Source organism: Babylonia areolata, chromosome 31 (genome assembly GCF_041734735.1).
Source record: "Babylonia areolata isolate BAREFJ2019XMU chromosome 31, ASM4173473v1, whole genome shotgun sequence".
In the NCBI taxonomy this organism is placed as follows: Eukaryota; Metazoa; Mollusca; class Gastropoda; order Neogastropoda; family Buccinidae; genus Babylonia; species Babylonia areolata.
In genome coordinates, this window is record NC_134906.1 from 4,170,159 (window position 1) to 4,192,329 (window position 22,171).

At 44.8% G+C, this 22,171-nt stretch overlaps 1 protein-coding gene across 2 annotated transcripts in view; it reads left to right on the forward strand.

Annotated features, from left to right (window-relative positions):
- The window catches only part of LOC143276151 (uncharacterized), a 33,050-nt gene that overhangs the window by 661 nt on the left and 10,218 nt on the right, over window positions 1-22,171 (forward strand). The window contains exons 2-10 of one of the 2 annotated variants that reach the window (XM_076580569.1): window positions 1,179-1,392; window positions 2,198-2,615; window positions 3,772-3,975; window positions 5,710-5,924; window positions 7,716-7,913; window positions 10,897-11,017; window positions 13,177-13,478; window positions 16,063-16,314; window positions 16,782-16,919. In XM_076580569.1, the coding sequence (XP_076436684.1) occupies window positions 1,189-1,392; window positions 2,198-2,615; window positions 3,772-3,975; window positions 5,710-5,924; window positions 7,716-7,913; window positions 10,897-11,017; window positions 13,177-13,478; window positions 16,063-16,314; window positions 16,782-16,919 (2,052 nt within the window). In that variant the 5' untranslated portion in view covers window positions 1,179-1,188. The remainder of the gene's footprint in view (window positions 1-1,178; window positions 1,393-2,197; window positions 2,616-3,771; window positions 3,976-5,709; window positions 5,925-7,715; window positions 7,914-10,896; window positions 11,018-13,176; window positions 13,479-16,062; window positions 16,315-16,781; window positions 16,920-22,171) is intronic. The other variant, XM_076580571.1, reaches the window with a different exon arrangement.

Consider the following 22,171-nt stretch of genomic DNA (forward strand, 5'->3'; position numbering starts at 1 on the left):
GCTTTCCTGTACAGCTGCAAAATTGCAATTACGCGAAAGTTTGTGATGCCCATAAGAAATGTACCATGCATATATCTCCAGGTATTTCGGATGCTAAAACTTGATATTACTAGAATCTGATTATGTCTATAAGTGTGCTTGTCCTCACATGTAAAATATTGGAATTATAATGGCACAGATAAGTCATATTTTGGGGCTGCTGCACTAGCCTTCCACAATATAACCACTGAATTAGTAATTAGTCAGGACTGGCAGTCAGCTCTCTTGAGGGTCACATTTATACAGTAAAAATAACTCTTTGAAGACTTAGATGTGAGTGCTGAAACTGCTCTAGAAGTTAGAACTTTCAAACCTTTTAATGACCAGTGAAAATGCTTGTTTTATGAGTTGGTCAAAGTTGTGTACAATTTCACTTTCAGATTTGCAAGACAATTATGTGATATTGATCTCTTCTGAGTGCAATAAAACAGAGCAAAATATTTGTGATTTTAGTTTCCATTTTTCCATTTTCACTAGTTTCAGTCAGAAAAGAAAAACTGTATCTTTTAGTGTCCAGAATGTTGAACATTCCCTGGCTAATGAGAATACATTTTATACGCCTATCAGCATTGAAAAGACTAATAATAGTAATACTTGTGTTTTGAATTATGGATGTGACAGCTTTGTTTGGGTGTTTCAGTACAGAAAATTCTTCTTTCTTTTCGTTTGTGGGCTGGAACTTCCACGTTCACTCAAATGTACACGAGTGGGCTTTAAGTGTATGACCGTTTTTACCCCACCATGTAGGCAGCCATACTCCATTTTTGGGGGTGTGCATGCTGGGTATGTTCTTGTTTCCATAACCCACTGAATGCTGACATGGATTACAGGATCTTTAACGTGTGTATTTGTTCTTCTGCTTGTGTATACACATGAAGGGAGTTCAGGCACAAGCAGGTCTGCACACGTGTTGACCTGGGATATCGGAAAAATCTCCACACTTTACCCACCAGGCGCCGTTACTGAGATTCAAACCCAGGTCCCTCAGATTTAAAGTCCATCGCTTTAACCACTTGACTGTTGCACCCATCATTGAAAATTAAAAACCCCAATATTTCCACACTGAATTTGTTAACATCCCAGTACATTTGCAATTTTTTAAACCCACTTTTTTTGGGGGCTGTTTTTGTATTTTCCAGATTTGTCACAATGGGGAGAAAGAAAACAAAACAGGAGGATCCAATGACCACTTCTTCTGATGAGCAAGAACATCATGAGAGTTGCTCTGATGAGACACTGGGACGCCTGTTCAGCAAGAAATACATCTACTCCAGAAATGATGAGTGGAGCTTGAAGTCCACATCAGTGTTCAGTCCCTTGATGCAGGCAAGTGCGTCTGGGCAAGATGTTCAGGTCTGTCAGAAAGAGAGACAGCATTGTTGTAATTTTCCTGTTTTTTCTGTCTAGTTGCTCTATTGAAGTATAATTCAAGTAAATCTGCTTTAATAGGAAAACAAATAAGACTGCAGGCAGAATCTCTCTCTCTCTCTCTCTCTCTCTCTCTCTCTCTCTCTCTCTATATATATATATATATATATATATATATGAAAAGAAAGAAAAAAAGAGTGGCCCTCTCAGTGTAGCGATGCGCTCTCCCTAGGGAGAGCAGCCTGAATTTCACACACAGAAATCTGTTTTGAAAAAAGGAGTAGTACTAGTGGTTTGTACAGTACAATCCAATCCAATCCAATCCAATCCAATACAATACAATACAATAATTTATCATGAGGGGTGTGATTTCCTCTCCATCTGTATCTATTTTTTCTTTGTCTTATCTTTTTACTTTTTTCTTACTTTATTCTGTTTTATGTTCTGAAACAGTGACTCTAATTATGATCATGTTCATATTCATTGTAATGTCATTAAGTATTCATCGACAGGGCTGCTCAAAGAAGGAAACAGTGACTTCAATAACTGTCATTTTTAGGCAACTGGAAAACACTTATTTCAACCTAACTGCATTTGTGTAGTGTTCAAGCTTCAAACTAAGCCAACGAAAAAAATATATCACATTCCTGAGCACGATATAAGCTGTTTGCTTGTTGTTGCTCTGCAGTTTATGTGTACATGTATAATATGTTTTTCTGAATAAAGAATTATTTTAACACTTGCTTGAACAATTGCACATGATCAACATAAATATGCTTTCTTTAACTAGAAATACCCCACGGGGAGTGCCATAACTGGTGAGGGAGTCACCAAGACTGGAGTCGAAGACTGCAAACAAAATCAGCCGATATCCAGCACCCAGTCGGACGTCCGTCATGACAGCGCCAAGGATTGGACGTCATCCACTCACAGGTTCCATGCGGTGGACCACGGGGTCAGGACCTCCCCCCAGTCCAGTCCACAGATCAAATCGCCACGGTTTCTGGACGGGCCACAGCCCAGCAAGTTCCGACGAAGGATGGCGCCAACTCGGCGACCGTCGCCGAAGATGAAAGTGACATTGCCGTCGCCGTGGCAGTATGAGACGCTGATTGCCGAAAAAGACAAGTTGAACGCTCTGAAGGATAAGCTGAGCGACAAGGAGATGATTGCCTGGCACCAGCACACCAACTCCACCAACCTGGCTGGTGAGTGTGTCGTCAGGACTGCAGGTTCTTTGGTCTTCTAGTTAAGTGGAGCAGTTTTTATTTGTATTTGTATTTCTTTTTATCACAACAGATTTCTCTGTGTGAAATTTAGGCTGCTCTCCCCAGGGAGAGCGCATCGCTACACTACAGCGCCACCCATTTTTTTGTGTATTTTTTCCTCTGTGCAGTTTTATTTGTTTTTCCTATCGCAGTGGATTTTTCTGCAGAATTTTGCTAGGCACAACACTTTTGTTGCTGTGGGTTCTTTTAAGTGCGCTAAGTGCATGCAGCACACGGGACCTCGGATTATTGTCTCATCTGAATGACTCGCGTCCAGACCACCACTCAAGGTCTAGTGGAGGGGGAGAAAATATCAGTTGACTCCAAATTTGGCATAAAAATAGGAAAAAATCAGTTCTTTCCAGTCATCTCGTTTAAAACAATATTTCACCTCTGGGATGGGCACAGAAAAATGAAAAAAAGAAGCCAAATTTGGTGTCAGCTGACAAAGTATTTGCAGAGAAAATGGCAATGTTAAAGGTTACCATGGACACACACACACACACACACACACACAGACAACCGAACACCGGGTTAAAACACAGACTCACTTTGTTTACACAGGTGAGTCAACGAGAAGATAAAAATGTCACAAAAGGTGCACAATCAAGTGTGCACCACTGTGCAATCATGACAACACCAAAAACACCACCATATAAACAAAACACTGTGGAACCCAAGGAAAAGAAACTCTGCAGAACACACATGCACACACGCAAATAAACAATCATCAAATCAAATCAATGCAACATATATATGGAAAAAGTGAAGAGAGAAAAAATAAAGGGGGAACAAATAGTTTCTTTTCCTTGGGTTCCACAGAGGTTTTTTTTTTATATGGTGGTTATTTTTGGTGTTGTCATGATTGCACAGTGGTGCACACTTGATTGTGCACCTCTTGTGACATTTTTATCTTCTCGTTTTGTTTTTGTTTTATTTTGTTTTTGTCCCCCTTTGTGGGCCTGTTTTTTTTTCCTTGTTGTGTTTCCATGTACCCAAATTGGGTTTCTTGAGTTGAATGATTTTGAACCTGTGAACCTTTAAGTTCAACTGAAACTGAAATTGAAGCATGAACATTGACGATTCCTGACTGCAGGCAGGGTGGTGGGAGAGGTGAAGTCGCGGTACGGCGCGGAGCTGTGCACGCAGGCCTGGTGCAAGTTCCACGAGATCCTGGCATCCCACGACGTGGTGCCGCCCTCCGTCCTGGCCCCGGGTGGGCCCAAGCTGAACTCGGTGCACCTGTGTGAGGCCCCCGGAGCCTTCATCACCTCCCTCAACCACTACCTGGTCTCCAGAGGTGAGCTCCCTCCTGCAGGTGTGATGGCTAGCTAGTCCTCTTTCCATTTTAAGGTGGTGTCAGTATCTGTATCTGAAGCTCAAGGAGGCATGACTGCATTCAGTCAAATCCATATACGCTACACCACATCTGCCAAGCAGATGCCTGACCAGCAGCGTAACCCAACGCGCTTAGTCAGGCCTTGAAAGAATTAAAAAAAAAAAAAGAAAGAAAAATGCATAAAAATACTGCTACTGATAATAATAATATTCATAAGGCGCAAAATCTGAAGAAGTCAACTCTAAGCGCACAAAAAAAAAAGAAAAAAAAGAAAGAAAGGTTTTAAGGTGGAAAGTGGCAGAATGGTCAAGATGCACATAAGTTCATTGAGTTCTGCGTCTGAGCAATGAATGACGAGCATATGGATGCAAAATTAATTTCCAAATGGATGAATAAAGATGTGTTGTATTGTATTGTATTGTATGCTCTGGTGTAAAAATTTGTCTCATCAAAAAATTTCTCGCGTTGCCCAAGACACGCCTTATAAACAGTCAGCTTTTGGACGGTTCCCCATGGACTCTTCAGACTGATGTGGTGGTCAGATGGTTACAGTGCTTGATTCTCGTCTGTGTTTCCTTCGTTTAACCCTTTCACTGCCAGGAAAATAAGATTTAAGTGAAATCTATTTGTCAAGGGTTTTTTTTTCCAAAAAAACGGGTATAAATTGTCAAAAAATTCTTATTTATTTATTTTATTTTATTTATTTATTTATTTTTTTCTCGAGGCCTGACTAAGCGCGTTGGGTTATGCTGCTGGTCAAGCATCTGCTTGGCAGATGTGGTGTAGCATATATGGATTTGACTGAACGCAGTGACGCTTCCTTGAGCTACTGATACTGATACTGAGTGGAGTGATGGCCCAGAGGTAACGTGTCCGCCTAGGAAGCAAGAGAATCTTAGCACACTGGTTAAAATCCCGGCACAGTCGCCAGTGTTTTCTCCCCCTCCACTTGACCTTGAGTGATGGCCTGGATACTAGTCTTTCAGATGAGAAGATAAACCTGTGAGCAGCATGCACTTAGCGCACGTAAAAGAACCCACAGCAACAGAAGGGTTGTCTGTGGCAAATTCTATAAAAAAAAAAATCCACTTCAATAAGAAAACAAATAAAGTATGCAGGCAGAAAAAAAATACAAAAGAAAAATAAAAGGGTGGCGCTGTCTGTGTTGCGACACGCTCTCCCTGGGGAGAGCAGCCTGAATTTTGTATTTGTATTTGTATTTCTTTTTATCACAACAGATTTCTCTGTGTGAAATTTAGGCTGCTCTCCCCAGGGAGAGCGCGTCGCTATACTACAGCGCCACCCATTTTTTTTGTATTTTTTCCTGCGTGCACTTTTATTTGTTTTTCCTATCCAAGTGGATTTTCCTACAGAATTTTGCCAGGAACAACCCCTTTGTTGCCATGGGTTCTTTTACGTGCGCTAAGTGCAAGCTGCACACGGGACCTCGGTTTATCGTCTCATCCGAATGTCTAGCGTCCAGACCACCACTCAAGGTCTAGTGGAGGGGGAGAAAATATCGGCGGCTGAGCCGTGATTCGAACCAGTGCGCTCAAATTCTCTCGCTTCCTAGGCGGATGCGTTACCCCTAGGCCATCACTCCACTTTGACAGAGAGAGAGAGAGAGGAGAGAGAGATCTGTTGTTACGAAAAAGAGTAATATGATACAACGATACAGTATAATGCTGCTTCTAGGTGTTGACACCCGACAGCGGTGGGAGTGGCTGGGCACCACCCTGAACCCTTACTACGAGGGCAACGACACGGGCCGCATGATCAGCGACGACCGCTTCATCCGCACCACGCGCCCTAACTGGTTCTTCGGCAGGGACAACTCGGGGGACCTGATGAGTGTGGACAACATGGTGGCTCTGATGGACAGGGCGCGTCGCATGGGGGACGTTCACCTGGTGGGTGGTGTGTGGTATGGTGTGGTGGTGTGGTGTGTTGTGTGGTGTGGTGTGGTGTTGTGGTGTGGTGTGTTGTATGGTGTGGTGTGTTGTGTGATGTGGTGAGTGGTGTGGTGTGTGGTGTGGTGTGGTGTGTTGTGTGCTGTGGTGTGTTGTGTGCTGTTGTGTGGTGTGGTGGGGTGGTGTGTGGTGTGTTGTGGTGTGGTGGTGTGGGGTGTTGTGTGGTGTGTTGTGGTGTGGTGTGTTGTATGGTGTGGTGTGGTGTGGTGTGTTTGTGGTGTGGTGTGTGGTGTGGTGTGGTGTGTTGTGGTGGTGTGGTGGGGTGTTGTGTGGTGTTGCTGTGTGGTGTGGTGGTGTGGTGTGGTGTGGTGTTGCTGTGTGTTGTGGTGTTGCTGTTTGGTGTGGTGGTGTGGTGTGGTGTGGTGTTGCTGTGTGGTGTGGTGTGGTGGTGTGGTGTTGCTGTGTGTTGTGGTGTTGCTGTGTGGTGTGGTGTTGCTGTGTGGTGTGGTGTGGTGTTGCTGTGTGTTGTGGTGTTGCTGTTTGGTGTGGTGGTGTGGTGTTGCTGTGTGGTGTGGTGTGGTGTTGCTGTGTGTTGTGTGGAGTGGAGTGGTGTAGTGTGATGTGTTGTGTGCTGTGCTGTGGTTTGGTGTGGTGTAGGGTTATGTGGAGTGGTGTGGTGTGTGGTGTGGTGTGGTGTGGTGTGGTGTTGCTGTGTGGTGTGGTGTGGTGTGGTGTTGCTGTGTGTTGCATTGTGTTGTGTTGTACAGGGCACGGAGCATGAGGGATGTTCATCTGGTGGGTGGAGTGTTGTGTGGTGTGGTGTTGTGTGGAGTGATGTGGTGTGGTGTGGTGTGGTGTGGTGTGATGTTGCTGTGTGTTGTGGTGTAGTGTGGTGTGGTGTTGCTGTGTGTTGTGGTGTGGTGTGGTGTAGTGTGGTGTGGTGTTGCTGTGTGTTGTGGTGTGTTGTGGTGTAGTGTGGTGTGGTGTGGTGTGGTGTAGTGTGGTGTGATGTTGCTGTGTGTTGTGGTGTAGTGTGGTGTGGTGTTGCTGTGTGTTGTGGTGTAGTGTGGTGTGGTGTTGCTGTGTGTTGTGGTGTGTTGTGGTGTAGTGTGGTGTGGTGTTGCTGTGTGTTGTGGTGTAGTGTGGTGTGGTGTTGCTGTGTGTTGTGGTGTGTTGTGGTGTAGTGTGGTGTGGTGTTGCTGTGTGTTGTGGTGTGGTGTGGTGTGGTGTGGTGTGATGTTGCTGTGTGTTGTGGTGTGTTGTGGTGTAGTGTGGTGTGGTGTTGCTGTGTGTTGTGGTGTGGTGTGGTGTGGTGTGTTGTGTTGTTTTGTATTGTACTGCATTGTAATGTATTGTATTCAGTTTCACTTTCTCAAGGAGGTGTCACTGCGTGCGGACAAATCCATTTATGCTACACCTAGGCAGTTGCCTGACCAGCAGCACAACCCAACGTGCTTGTCAGGCCTCGAGCGCATGTTTATATATTTGTGTACCTAGAATTGTATTTGTATTACTTGATGTTTTAATGTATTGTATCATATCTTAACATATATCATGGGGGACGAGTGCATGTGTGTATGTCTGTGTCTGTGAGTGTGTGTGTGTCTGTCCGTGTCTGTGACTGTGCATGTGTGTGTCTGTGAATGTGTGTGTTGTGTGTGTGTCTCGTGCATGTGTGTGTATGTCTGTGTGTGGATAATGGTGAAGTGATGATGATAATAAATGTGAGGATGATAATGCTGCGATATCAACAACCGTTCAAGAGAACATTTCCCTGTGTGATGTGTCCAGGTGACGGCAGACGGCAGCATCGATTGCCAGAAGAACCCTGCTGAACAGGAGAGGATCGTCTCTCGCCTGCACCTCTGCGAGGTCCTCTGCAGTTGTCTCCTCTTGGCTCCAGGGGGCACCCTCGTCATCAAGCTGTTCACCATGTTCGAGGCTTCCAGCATTGGGCTGCTCTATTTCCTCAACTGCGTCTTTCAGCAGGTAACTTACTGTGTCTTGCAGAGGTGACTTCTTGTGCCTTTCAACAGGTAGCTTATTGTGTCTTGCAAGAGGTGACTTCTTCTGCCTATCAACAAGTAGCTTAATGTGTATTTCTGCAGGTAACTTACTGTGTCTAGCACGAGGTGACATCTTGTGCCTTTCAACAGGTAGCTCATTGTGTCTTGCAAGAGGTGACATCTTGTGCCTTTCAACAGGTAGCTTCTTGTGTCTTGCAAGAGGTGACATCTTGTGCCTTTCAACAGGTAGCTTCTTGTGTCTTGCAAGAGGTGACATCTTGTGCCTTTCAACAGGTAGCTTATTGTGTCTTGCAAGAGGTGACATTTTGTGCCTTTCAACAGGTAGCTTATTGTGTCTTGCAAGAGGTGACATCTTGTGCCTTTCAACAGGTAGCTTATTGTGTCTTGCAAGAGGTGACATCTTGTGCCTTTCAACAGGTAGCTTATTGTGTCTTGCAAGAGGTGACATCTTGTGCCTTTCAACAGGTAGCTTATTGTGTCTTGCAAGAGGTGACATCTTGTGCCTTTCAACAGGTAGCTTATTGTGTCTTGCAAGAGGTGACATCTTGTGCCTTTCAACAGGTAGCTTCTTGTGTCTTGCAAGAGGTGACATCTTGTGCCTTTCAACAGGTAGCTTGTGTCTTGCAAGAGGTGACATCTTGTGCCTTTCAACAGCTAGCTTATTGTGTCTTGCAAGAGGTGACATCTTGTGCCTTTCAACAGGTAGCTTCTTGTGTCTTGCAAGAGGTGACATCTTGTGCCTTTCAACAGGTAGCTTCTTGTGTCTTGCAAGAGGTGACATCTTGTGCCTTTCAACAGGTAGCTTATTGTGTCTTGCAAGAGGTGACATTTTGTGCCTTTCAACAGGTAGCTTATTGTGTCTTGCAAGAGGTGACATCTTGTGCCTTTCAACAGGTAGCTTATTGTGTCTTGCAAGATGTGACATCTTGTGCCTTTCAACAGGTAGCTTATTGTGTCTTGCAAGAGGTGACATCTTGTGCCTTTCAACAGGTAGCTTATTGTGTCTTGCAAGAGGTGACATCTTGTGCCTTTCAACAGGTAGCTTATTGTGTCTTGCAAGAGGTGACATCTTGTGCCTTTCAACAGGTAGCTTCTTGTGTCTTGCAAGAGGTGACATCTTGTGCCTTTCAACAGGTAGCTTGTGTCTTGCAAGAGGTGACATCTTGTGCCTTTCAACAGGTAGCTTATTGTGTCTTGCAAGAGGTGACATCTTGTGCCTTTCAACAGGTAGCTTCTTGTGTCTTGCAAGAGGTGACATCTTGTGCCTTTCAACAGGTAGCTTCTTGTGTCTTGCAAGAGGTGACATCTTGTGCCTTTCAACAGGTAGCTTCTTGTGTCTTGCAAGAGGTGACATCTTGTGCCTTTCAACAGGTAGCTTCTTGTGTCTTGCAAGAGGTGACATCTTGTGCCTTTCAACAGGTAGCTTCTTGTGTCTTGCAAGAGGTGACATCTTGTGCCTTTCAACAGGTACCTTATTGTGTCTTGCAAGAGGTGACATCTTGTGCCTTTCAACAGGTAGCTTATTGTGTCTTGCAAGAGGTGACATCTTGTGCCTTTCAACAGGTAGCTTATTGTGTCTTGCAAGAGGTGACTTCTTCTGCCTTTCAACAGGTAGCTTCTTGCAAAAGATGAGATCAGAATGGCTTATTGTGATTTTTAAAGGTAAGATCTTGTGTCTTTTATCAGGTAACTTACTGTGTCTTGCAAAAGGTAACTGCTTGTGCCTTCTGTCAGGTGATTTATTGTGTCATACAAAAGGTAACTTCTTGTGTCTTTCAGCAGGTAGGTTATTGTGTTTTTCAAAAGGTAAGACCTTGTGTTGTTCATCAGGTAACTTGCTGAGTCTTGCAAAGGTAACATCTTGTGTCTCTTGTGTCATTCATCAGGTAACTTACTGAGTCTTGCAAAGGTAACATCTTGTGTCTTTCAGCAGGTAGCTTATTGTGCCTTACCAGAGGTAACTTGTGCCTTTCAGCAGGTAGCTTATTGTGTCTTACCACAGGTAACCTGTGCCTTTCAGCAGGTAGCTTATTCTGTTCTATCTTTCAGAAGGTAAGATCTTGTGCCTTTCAGCAGGTAGCTTATTCTGTTCTATCTTTCAAAAGGTAAGATCTTGTGCCTTTCAGCAGGTAGCTTATTCTGTTCTATCTTTCAAAAGGTAAGATATTGTGTCTTTCAGCAGGTAGCTTATTCTGTTCTATCTTTCAAAAGGTAAGATCTTGTGTCTTTCAGCAGGTAGCTTATTCTGTTCTATCTTTCAAAAGGTAACATCTTGTGCCTTTCAGCAGGTACCTTATTCTGTTCTATCTTTCAAAAGGTAAGATCTTGTGCCTTTCACCAGGTAGCTTACTGTATCATACAAAAGGTATCTTCTTGTGCCTTTCATCAGGTAACTTATTATATCATACAAAAAGGTTAACTCGTTGGGCCTTACAGCTGGTTACTTTTATCAGGAAGTTCATTCATCCAAGCAATTCCAAAGAAGATTTTGAAGCTGGCAGATTTTCTTCTTCTTTTTTTTTTAATCTCTTCTTACACCAGGAAGTCTTGAAGCTGGTAGATTTTTTTTTCATCTTCTTACTCCAGGAAATCTTGAAGCTGGCACTTAAAAAAAAAAGAAGTCTTTTTGCACCATGAAGTCTTGAAGCTGGAAGATTTATTGCATTTGATCTCTTCTTACACCTGAAAGTCTTGAAGCTGGCAGACCTTTTAAAAATGCCCATTAAATTATTATTATTTTTTTTTAATCTCTTCTTACACCTGAAAGTCTTGAAGCTGGCAGACCTTTTAAAAATGCCCATTAAATTAAAAAAAAATTTGTTATCTCTTCTTACACCTGAAAGTCTTGCAGCTGAAAAGAATGCCCATAGTTTGAAATGTCCTGTCTTTGGAAACTCTCTGACATTTTATTGTGAATATATATTTTTTTCAAAATATTTGTGCAGGTTTGTGTGTGCAAGCCAGCCACAAGCAAGTCGGGTAACTCTGAAGTGTATGCCGTGTGCTCTGGGTACACTGCCGCTCTGTCCCATGATGCTCTTCTGTCCGTGTTTGCTGCGGTCTGTTGTAAGTATGATGATGATGTTGATGATGCAGTGTGTGTGTGTGTGTGTGCGTGTGTGTGTGTGTGTGTGTGTGGTCACATTTTGGTGTGTGTATGTAACATAGATATAATGTTTTATGTTAACAAAAGCGTTTTTTTAAAGCACCTAGAGCAGATTTCTGGATAGTGTGCTATATAAGTATCCATTATTATTATTATTATTACTACTACTTTTACAACTACTACAACGACGATGACAGCAACGACAACAACAACAACAACTACTACTGCTGATAATGATAATAGTAACAGTATTTAAGAAGACGAATGATGATGATGGTGATAACAAATACACAAAAAACAACAATGATAATAATGATAACAATAATAATAATGATAATGATAATAATGATAAGAAGAAGTATACTGAAATTATGATGATAATATAATTACATGTCTGTGTAAAAAAAAAAGAAAAATAATGTGGTGTTGATGCGAACAGTGCAAATGGTGATGATGTGATGATGGTAAATTTGATGCTTTTTTTTTAATACTTTTTCCATACAAGACTTCTCAGTGTTAGATTCTTGTCTTGCCAGTTCATGTGTGACACAAAATTCTTTCTCAAAGTTGATTCCGTCTTTCTCAAAGTTGATTCTGTCTTTCTCAACGTTGATTTCAAAGTCCCAAACATTTTTCAGCAAGTGTACCATTAAAAAAAAAAAAAAAAAAAAAAAAAATCCTTAGAGAAAGAAAAGGAACAAATTGATGATTATTCTTATGATGATAAGATTGAGTTTTCACAAACTTTGATATCATTATCATTATTAAAAAAAAAGAGAAGAGGTATTAGTACATTTATATAGCACATTCACCCCACCCCCTACACCAGACTGCACCAAAAAAAATCTGCTGCTGCTGCACAGCACACACCGAAACAAACCTGCATGCCATTCAGACCTAACAGCAGAAAGCCAAGATCACTGCAACCACCCCTGAGGAGGGTGGTGGAATGGTTAAGACGCTCAGCTGCCAATACAGAGAGTCCGTGAGGGTGTGGGTTCGAATCCCGCTCTCGCCCTTTCTCCCAAGTTTGACTGGAAAATCAAACTGAGCATCTAGTTATTTGGATGAGACGATAAACCCGGAGGTCCCATGTGCAGCATGCACTTGGCGCAACTGAAAAAGAACCCATGGCAACGAGAGTGTTGTCCTCTGGCAGAATTATGTAGAAGGAATCCACTCTAACAGGTACATTGATATATAAGCACGCACTCAAGGCCTGACTAAGCGCGGCATTTGGTTACGCTGTTGGTCAGGCATCTATTGTGCCTAGCGGATGCGGTGTAGAGCATATGTAGAGCATATACGGATTTGTCCGAACGCAGTGATGCCTCCTTGAGAAACTGAAACTGAAACAAACTGAAACTGAGACATGCATGGCATTCATTCAGAACCCAACAAGAAGAAAAGCCCCACCTACTGTCCCTCACAGCCCCCCCCCCCCCCCCCCCCCCCCCCCCCCCCCCCCGCCCTCCTACCACCCCCTCCCCTCTCTCCAGTCAAGAAGACGACGACATTTGTCTGAACGCAGTGACGCCTTCTTCTTGAGAAACTGAAACTGAAAACGGAAACTGAGACATGCGTGGCGTTCATTCAGAACCCAACAAGAAGAAAAGCCCCACCTACTGTCCCTCACAGCCCCCCCCCCCCCCCCCCCCCACCTCCCCACCCTCCTACCACCCCCTCCCCTCTCTCCAGTCAAGACGACGACATTTGTCTGAATGCAGTGACGCCTTCTTTAATTAGAAACTGAATTTGAAAACGGAAACTGAGACATGCATGGTGTTCATTCAGAACCTAGCAAGCAGAAAAACCCATCTGTCCCTCACAGCCTCCCCACCCCCTCCCCCCGCCCCCCCAAACCCCCCCTGTCCCCAGTCAAGAAGACGACAACATTTGTCCGAACGCAGTGACGCCTTCTTTAATTAGAAACTGAATTTGAAAACGGAAACTGAGACATGCATGGTGTTCATTCAGAACCTAGTATCAGTATCAGTAGCTCAAATCCATATATACACTACACCACATCTGCCAAGCAGATGCCTGACCAGCAGCATAAACCCAACCCCAGAACCTAGCAAGCAGAAAAACAACCAAACACTGTCACTTTCCCGCACAGCCCCCACCGGTCACCACGACGACGATGATGACGACAAAAACGACGACACGGCGGATGTGGTACTGCTGAGGCAGGAGGACATCCCAGCCAGCTTCCTGCAGGCCCACGAGGCTTGCTGCCTCTACTTCTGCCAGCTGCAGTCGCTGACGATCGCCCACAACCTGGAGCTGTACCGGGCCATGGATGACGCCGAAAGGGGGAGGATTGACCGGCTGCAGGAGATGTGCGTGCAGCGCTACGTGCGCCTGTGCTGTCTGCGGGAGATCGACAACGAGGACAGGATCGTGCCCTATGGGGTTCGAGTAAGTCGGGGGGAATGGTAGTAAGAGAGAGAAAGAGAGAGTGTGTGTGTGTGTGTGTGAATGTGTTTGTGTGAGTAGCTTGTGGGGTTAGGGAAAGACTGGATCGTAGAGAGAGAGAGAGAGGGAGAGTGTGTGTGTGAATGTGTTTGTGTGAGTAGTCTGTGGGGTTAGGGTAAGACAGGATAGTAGAGAGAGAGAGAGGGAGAGTGTGTGTGTGAATGTGTTTGTGTGAGTAGCTTGTGGGGTTAGGGTAAGACTGGATCGTAGAGAGAGAGAGGGAGAGTGTGTGTGTGAATGTGTTTGTGTGAGTAGCTTGTGGCGTTAGGGTAAAACTGGATCATAGAGAGAGAGAGAGAGAGAGAGTGTGTGTTTGTGTGTGCATGTGTTTGTGTGAGTAGCTTGTGGGGTTAGGGTAAGACTGGATCGTAGAGAGAGAGAGAGAGAGAGGGAGAGTGTGTGTTTGTGTTTGTGTGAGTAGTTTGTGGGGTTAGGGTAAGACTGGATCATAGAGAGAGAGAGAGAGAGGGAGAGTGTGTGTGTGCATGTGTTTGTGTGAGTAGCTTGTGGGGTTAGGGTAAGACTAGATCGTAGAGAGAGAGGGAGAGTGTGTGTGTGAATGTGTTTGTGTGAGTAGTCTGTCGGGTTAGGGTAAGACAAGATAGTAGAGAGACAGAGAGAGAGAGAGAGTGTGTGTGTTTGTGTGTGAATGTGTTTGTGTGAGTGGCTTGTGGGGTTAAGGTATAATAATGATAGTATTTATATAGTGCTGAATCTTATGCAGAGACAAATCTAAGTGCTTTTACACCAGTCATTCATGCGCATACATAACTCTAAAACTGAAGAAACTGAAGACAAGAAAGAGGCAGGGGAGGGAGGCTATCTTGTGAGGAGGTGGGTTTTAAGGCCAGACTTGAAAGAGCTGAGTGCGGAGACCTGACGAAGCGAAAGAGGAAGTTCATTCCAAATGCAAGGTCCAGAGGCAGAGAAAGAACGGCGTCCAACAGTGGAGTGTTTGAATCTGGGAATGCGTAAACAGAGTGGATCTGAAGCTGATCGTAGAGAGCGAGATGGAGTGTAGAGGTGAAGGCAGCCACAAAGATAGGAAGGGGCAGATTTGTGAATACATTTATAACATATTTAAGAAGTTAAGAAAGAATCATAGATTCATAACCTGTGGGGTTAGGGTAAGATGGGGTCAGAGAGAGAGAGAGAGAGTGTGTGTGTGTATGTGTGTGTGAGTAGCATGTGGGGTTAAGCTATGGGTTAAGGTTAATGCAGTATCATACCCTGTGGGATTAAGGTATGAGTTAAGGTTAAGGCAGTTGGGTTGAGGTATGGGTTATGGTTAAGACGGGATTACACCCTGTTGGGTTATTAAGGTATGGGTTATGGTCAAGACAGGATTACACCCTGTTGGGTTATTAAGGTATGGGTTATGGTTAAGACAGGATTACACCCTGTTGTGTGTGTGTGTGTGTGTGTGTGTGTGTGTGTTAGAATGTGTTTTTGTGAGTAGCCTGTGGGGTTAAGGTATGGGTTAAGACAGGATCATAACCTGTGGGTTAAGGTATGGGTTAAGGTTAATGCAGGATCATAACCTGTGGGGTTAAGGTATGAGTTAAGGTTAAGGTAGGATCATACCCTGTGGGTTAAAGTATGGGTTAAGGTTAAGGTAGGATCATATCCTGTGGTGTTAAGGTATGAGTTAAGGTTAAGGTAGGATCATACCCTGTAGGTTAAAGTATGGGTTAAGGTTAATGCAGGATCATACCCTGTGGGGTTAAGGTATGGGTTATGGTTAAGACAGGATCATACCCTATGGTGTCAGGGTAAGTTGGGATCAGAGAGAACAAGAGAAAGCGAGCGTGTGTGTGTGTTTGTGTGAGTAGCCTGTGGGGTTAAGGTATGGGTTAAGGTAAAAGCAGGATCGCACCCTATGTGGTAGTAGTAATAGTAGTAGCCAACACTCAGTGTGTATCACAGATTGACATAAGCTTACATTTCGGCCAACAGCCGAATGAGAGCTGTGCGATCACTGATTTCTCCATTGCAAGGGATAGTCATTTACATCTTAGTCTTTTGTGAAGGACTATGACTCTCAAACTCGGAGGCAAGATTGCATTGGCTCTTAGTACTACAGCCTTAGGGGCTAGTCTAGGCTAATTCTAGCCCGGACAGTCGGGACAGCAGTTGCCTCCTCTGCTGTTTTGGTGGTCAAAGTTGGACACGACTGACTGTCATACATGTAGTAGTAGTAGTAGTAGTTGTGCTGTTGTTATTATCAGTATCATTTTTATTAGCTCCCTGACAATGATATGCCTGTCTTTGTCTGCCCCAACTGTCAGCGAACATTTCGTGCGCAGATTGGACTATTCAGCCATCTGCGCACTCACAGATAGATTCATGAGCATCCTTCCCCCCACCACACCACCACCCTCCCCCCATCCCCCATCCCCCATCTGGATGACAACGATGGTCATCATCGATCTCGATGGACACACCACCATCATTTTTATTAGTAGTATTATTTTTAGTAGTAGTAGTAGTGATGTTATTATTACTTGTATTTGTGGTTTCTTTCCAGAGCGTCTTCACTCGCTTCTCCTCGCGCCTCTCCAGCCAGGACTCGAACCGACGGTCCGCCGCGGCCGCGCCCTCCTTCCTGCCCCCGACCAGCAAGGTGATGGGCGTGGGCAGCAGTTCCGTCTCCCTCTCCTTGAACCGGATTCAGGGCACCTTCCATCAGCGCCAGCAGCAGAACCGGTCGCCGTGGCAACAGCAGCTGGAGCAGATGCTGGACTACAGCGTGGAGGAGCAGGCCGGTCAGAAGATCAAGGTGAGGCATTGGGGGGGAAGGGGTGGTGTGGGGGGGGTGCCCCTTGTGGGGGTGGGTGGAGGGGAGGTGGGAGGGGTGGAGGCGTTTCCCCAGCCCCCAGACATGGGTGGGCGTGCATGGTGGTGGTCTCTGTTCTGTGGTGGTATCTACTGAGGGGGGTGAGGGGTGTGTGTGTGTGTGTGGAGGGGGGGGGGGGGGGAGATGTAGAGGTGGTCTTTACTCTGAGACATTTCTCCCCGATATGGCGCCTGTGTCCACAGTTACTGATGATGATGATGACAACAACAACAACAATAGTAATAAGTTATGATAATTATACTATTACTACTACAACTGATAAAAACAATGATAATGATAATAATGATAAGAATAACGATACTGCTGCTACTACTACTACTACTGCTTATGATAATACTACCACCAATAAGATGATGAAGTGACCAGGGGGAGTGGTGTGGTGTGTGCAGCGTCGCCAGAAGATCTCGGAGGAGGTGGCTCAGAAGTGGAAAGTGGTGCATGGCGGGCACTTTGGGTCGGTGGCCAGCAGTCAGTTCGTGGACAGCCGCCTGGTAGCCGACCTCCAGGCCATGTTCCAGCATGCACAGGTGGGGGTGGGTGTGTCCTGGAACACAGGGGTTGACTCAGAGATGCCAACCGTTGACTCTATGGAGACGTAGTTAAATAGTGCATGTAGTTTTACTGTGGTGGGCAAATATGGACATATTTGAAAAATTCAACACACTTTCACACAGAGACAATGACATACGAATTATATATCACTAGAAAGTTTACCATCTCTTCTTTTCACATTTTAAAACAGTTTCTCATTAAATGCTGCTAAATATTTTTTTTAATATTTTAAATTATGTCACTAAATACTGAAAAACAAAAAAAATTGAAAAATAGGTATACTGTACCCACCAGGCACTGTCATATCCATCAGCTAATCCAGAAGGCAGCATAAGATTATATTCTCACACAGTAAGGTTCCTTGATTCTCATGAATCAGTTTGAAGTCAAATGTTGCACAACAAACTGTTAAAAAAAAATGAAATAGAAGATCACAACACTGGTTGGTTATGTAAAGATCGACCTCTCACCCAGTCCAGAAAAGTCTAGAAAAAAGGCCTTTCACGCAGTTAACGGTCAAGGGGAAATAAATAAGTTTTTCCTAGACTGATCCCTCAAGACAGCCTGATTAGTTTCCCTTTAATTGAACACTGCTGAGTGTATGAAAAAAATTCCACGATCCACCGAATCCTACACTACGGCACATCATTCTGAGCGGGCAGAGTGCCGGCGCATCTCCAAAGAGTTAAGATTTTGTCATATTTTGTTACACTCAATGATGGGTGCAATAGCCGAGTGGTTAAAGCGTTGGACTTTCAATCTGAGGGTCCCGGGTTCGAATCACGGTGACGGCGCCTGGTGGGTAAAGGGTGGAGATTTTTATGATCTCCCAGGTCAACACATGTGCAGACCTGCTTGTGCCTGAACCCCCTTCGTGTGTATATGCAAGCAGAAGATCAAATACGCACGTTAAAGATCCTGTAATCCATGTCAGCGTTCGGTGGGTTATGGAAACAAGAACATACCCAGCATGCACACCCCCGAAAGCGGAGTATGGCTGCCTACATGGCGGGGTAAAAACGGTCATACACGTAAAAGCCCACTCGTGTGCATACGAATGAACGTGGGGGTTGCAGCCCACGAACGAAGAAGAAGAAGAAGTTACATTCAGTGGCAGTTTGTTCTGCCACCAGTGTCAAATTGTTCCGACAAGTCCATTTTGGATTACATTGCATGGTTACTTGTTTTCCTGTTGTAACATTACCCAGACGCTCTGGACTTACTGATAGTGAGGCTAGGGCAGTGACTGCTAACCGTGGTCTCATGTGATGATGCTCAGCGAATCGTGTGCGTGTTTACATTGTAACAACATTGAGTGGACCAATCAGCTTAATCGTTTGCCTGAACAAGAGAGAATATGGCTGAATCAAGTTGGGTCTTGGTCAAACAGCGTCTGTGCCTGTTTGCTGATGTGGCTCAGAGTCCGAGCATTCCTACCAAATTCAGAATATTCCTAGCAAATTTCCTGATTGTTCCTACAAACACTTGACAGGGGCTGGCATCTCTGTTCACTCCTGACCTGTCTGTACATCTCTGTATGGATGTGTGTGATATCGGCATTGGATTTTACTCTTTCACCACCACCTTAGGCGACTTTGGTCGACTAGACGGTTTACTGCCACAAGCAACGTTAGTCGACATTGAGGGGTCATGTTAACTCTTCAGCTGCCAAAAGCAACTTAGATTGACATTAAGGGGTCGACGGGCGCAATAGCCGAATGGTTAAAGCGTTGGACTTTCAATCTGAGGGTCCCGGGTTCGAATCTCGGTGACGGCGCCTGGTGGGTAAAGGGTGGAGATTTTTCCCATCTCCCAGGTCAACATATGTGCAGACCTGCTAGTGCCTGAACCCCCTTCGTGTGTATACGCAAGCAAAAGATCAAATGCGCATGTTAAAGATCCTGTAATCCATGTCAGCGTTCGGTGGGTTATGGAAACAAGTACATACCCAGCATGCACACCCCCGAAAGCGGAGTATGGCTGCCTACATGGCGGGGTAAAAACGGTCATGCACATAAAAGCCCACTCGTGTATATACGAGTGAACGTGGGAGTTGCAGCCCACGAACAAAGAAGAAGAGAAGAAGACATTCAGGGGCCAAGTTGAAAGGACTATTTTTCACACTGAAACAAAGCTTGACAACTGCAGCCCTTTTTCTCGGGCAATAGAACAGTGACTAACTCCTCCACTGACCGAGCTTGAACTGAACAAGTCCATTGCGGTGTTTCCACATAAGCTGAAGCCTGTGACTGAGTGGGTTTGAGTCTGAAATATTTGGCACTGGGGACTGTTTTTCACACAGAAACTTCCGATGAAAGAGTTAAAGGACTGTTTTTCACATCATAACAGAGCTTGACAGCTGCAGCCAACTTTCCCGCACTTTTGTGTATGACTGTTCCCCCTCCCCCCCTCCCGTCCCCCCCCCCCCCACCGCCATGTAGGCAGTCATACTCCGTTTTCGGAGTTGGGGGAGGGGGTGGGGTGGGGGGTGCATGCCAAATGGTGACATGGATTACAGGATCTTTAACATGCATAACTGATTTTCTGCATGTGTATACACACACACGAAGGGGTTTCAGGCACTAGCAGGTGTCAGCACATCTGTCGACCAGGGAGACTGAACGAAAAATCTCCACTCTTTTACCCAACCAGGCGCCGTGACTGGTATTCAAAGCAGGGGATCCTCAGATTTGAATACACAGTGAAATACAATGCGGCAGTGACAGTGTATGATGAACACACAGTGAAATACAGCATGACAGTGACAGTACATTATAAACACACAGTGAAATACAACGTGACAGTGACAGTGCATGATGAACACACAATGAAATACAGTGTGACAGTGACAGTGAATGATGAACACACAGTGAAATACAGCGTGACAGTGACAGTGCATGATGAACACACAGTGAAATACAGCGTGACAGTGACAGTGCATGATGAACACACAGTGAAATACAGCGTGACAGTGACAGTGCATGATGAACACACAGTGAAATACAGCATGACAGTGACAGTGAATGATGAACACACAGTGAAATACAATGCGGCAGTGACAGTGTGTGATGAACACACAGTGAAATACAATGTGACAGTGACAGTGTATGATGAACACACAGTGAAATACAGCATGACAGTGACAGTACATTATAAACACACAGTGAAATACAACGTGACAGTGACAGTGCATGATGAACACACAGTGAAATACAGCATGACAGTGACAGTGCATGATGAACACACAGTGAAATACGTGACAGTGACAGTGCATGATGAACACACAGTGAAATACAGCGTGACAGTGACAGTGCATGATGAACACACAGTGAAATACAGCGTGACAGTGCATGATGAACACACAGTGAAATACAGTATGACAGTGACAGTGCACGATGAACACACAATGAAAAAAATAGCATGACAGTGACAGTGCATGATGAACACACAGTGAAATACAGCATGACAGTGCATGATGAACACACAGTGAAATACAGCGTGACAGTGACAGTGCATGATGAACACACAGTGAAATACAGCATGACAGTGACAGTGCATGATGAACACACAGTGAAATACAGCATGACAGTGACAGTGTGTGATGAACACACAGTGAAATACAGCATGACAGTGACAGTGCATGATGAACACACAGTGAAATACAGCATGACAGTGACAGTGTGTGATGAACACACAGTGAAATACAGCATGACAGTGACAGATCATGATGAACACACAGTGAAATACAGCATGACAGTGAATGATGAACACACAGTGAAATACAGCGTGACAGTGACAGTGCATGATGAACACACAGTGAAATACAGCATGACGGTGACAGTGCATTATAAACACACAGTGAAATACAGCATGACAGTGACAGTGCATGATGAACACACAGTGAAATACAGCGTGACAGTGACAGTGCATGATGAACACACAGTGAAATACAGTATGACAGTGACAGTGCACGATGAACACACAATGAAAAAAATAGCATGACAGTGACAGTGCATGATGAACACACAGTGAAATACAGCGTGACAGTGCATGATGAACACACAGTGAAATACAGCATGACAGTGACAGTGCATGATGAACACACAGTGAAATACAGCGTGACAGTGACAGTGCATGATGAACACACAGTGAAATACAGCGTGACAGTGACAGTGCATGATGAACACACAGTGAAATACAGCATGACAGTGACAGTGCATGATGAACACACAGTGAAATACAGCGTGACAGTGACAGTGCGTGATGAACACACAGTGAAATACAGCGTGACAGTGACAGTGCATGATGAACACACAGTGAAATACAGCGTGACAGTGACAGTGCATGATGAACACACAGTGAAATACAGCGTGACAGTGACAGTGTGTGATGAACACACAGTGAAATACAGCATGACAGTGACAGTGCATGATGAACACACAGTGAAATACAGCATGACAGTGACAGTGTGTGATGAACACACAGTGAAATACAGCATGACAGTGACAGTGCATGATGAACACACAGTGAAATACAGCATGACAGTGACAGTGCATGATGAACACACAGTGAAATACAGCGTGACAGTGCATGATGAACACACAGTGAAATACAGCATGACAGTGACAGTGCGTGATGAACACACAGTGAAATACAGCGTGACAGTGACAGTGCATGATGAACACACAGTGAAATACAGCGTGACAGTGCATGATGAACACACAGTGAAATACAGCGTGACAGTGACAGTGCATCAGGAACACAAGCAGCAAGGGTCACAATGTTAAACAAAATACACAACGACCTGGTGCAAGCCAACAAAAGTGTCCTCCAAAAACCAGCTATGAGAGACAGAAGATCACATGACCAACAATTCCAACGGCTTGTGAATCATAAACAGCAGTATCAGCTCTTTTCTTTCTTCCCACGTGCCATTCGTGAGTGGAATGAACTCCCAGCAGACATTGTTGAGGCAGACTCCCCCAGCAGCTTCAAAAGCAGAGTCACCTCTCATCTCAAGGTCGCCACTCTTGACAGTCTCGCTGCCGCGAAACTCCAAGAGTAGGCAAAACCATAAATTACAGCAATGTCAGGTATGAATGTGAGAGTGAATGTTTAGGTAAGTAGTGGGTAGGGGGAGTGCTGGAGGGAGGGCGCTGCGGCGGGGGGTGCCAGGGGCCATCAATAGGATGCCTGCCTGTCACTTCTCAACCCCTCTGATCCAGTT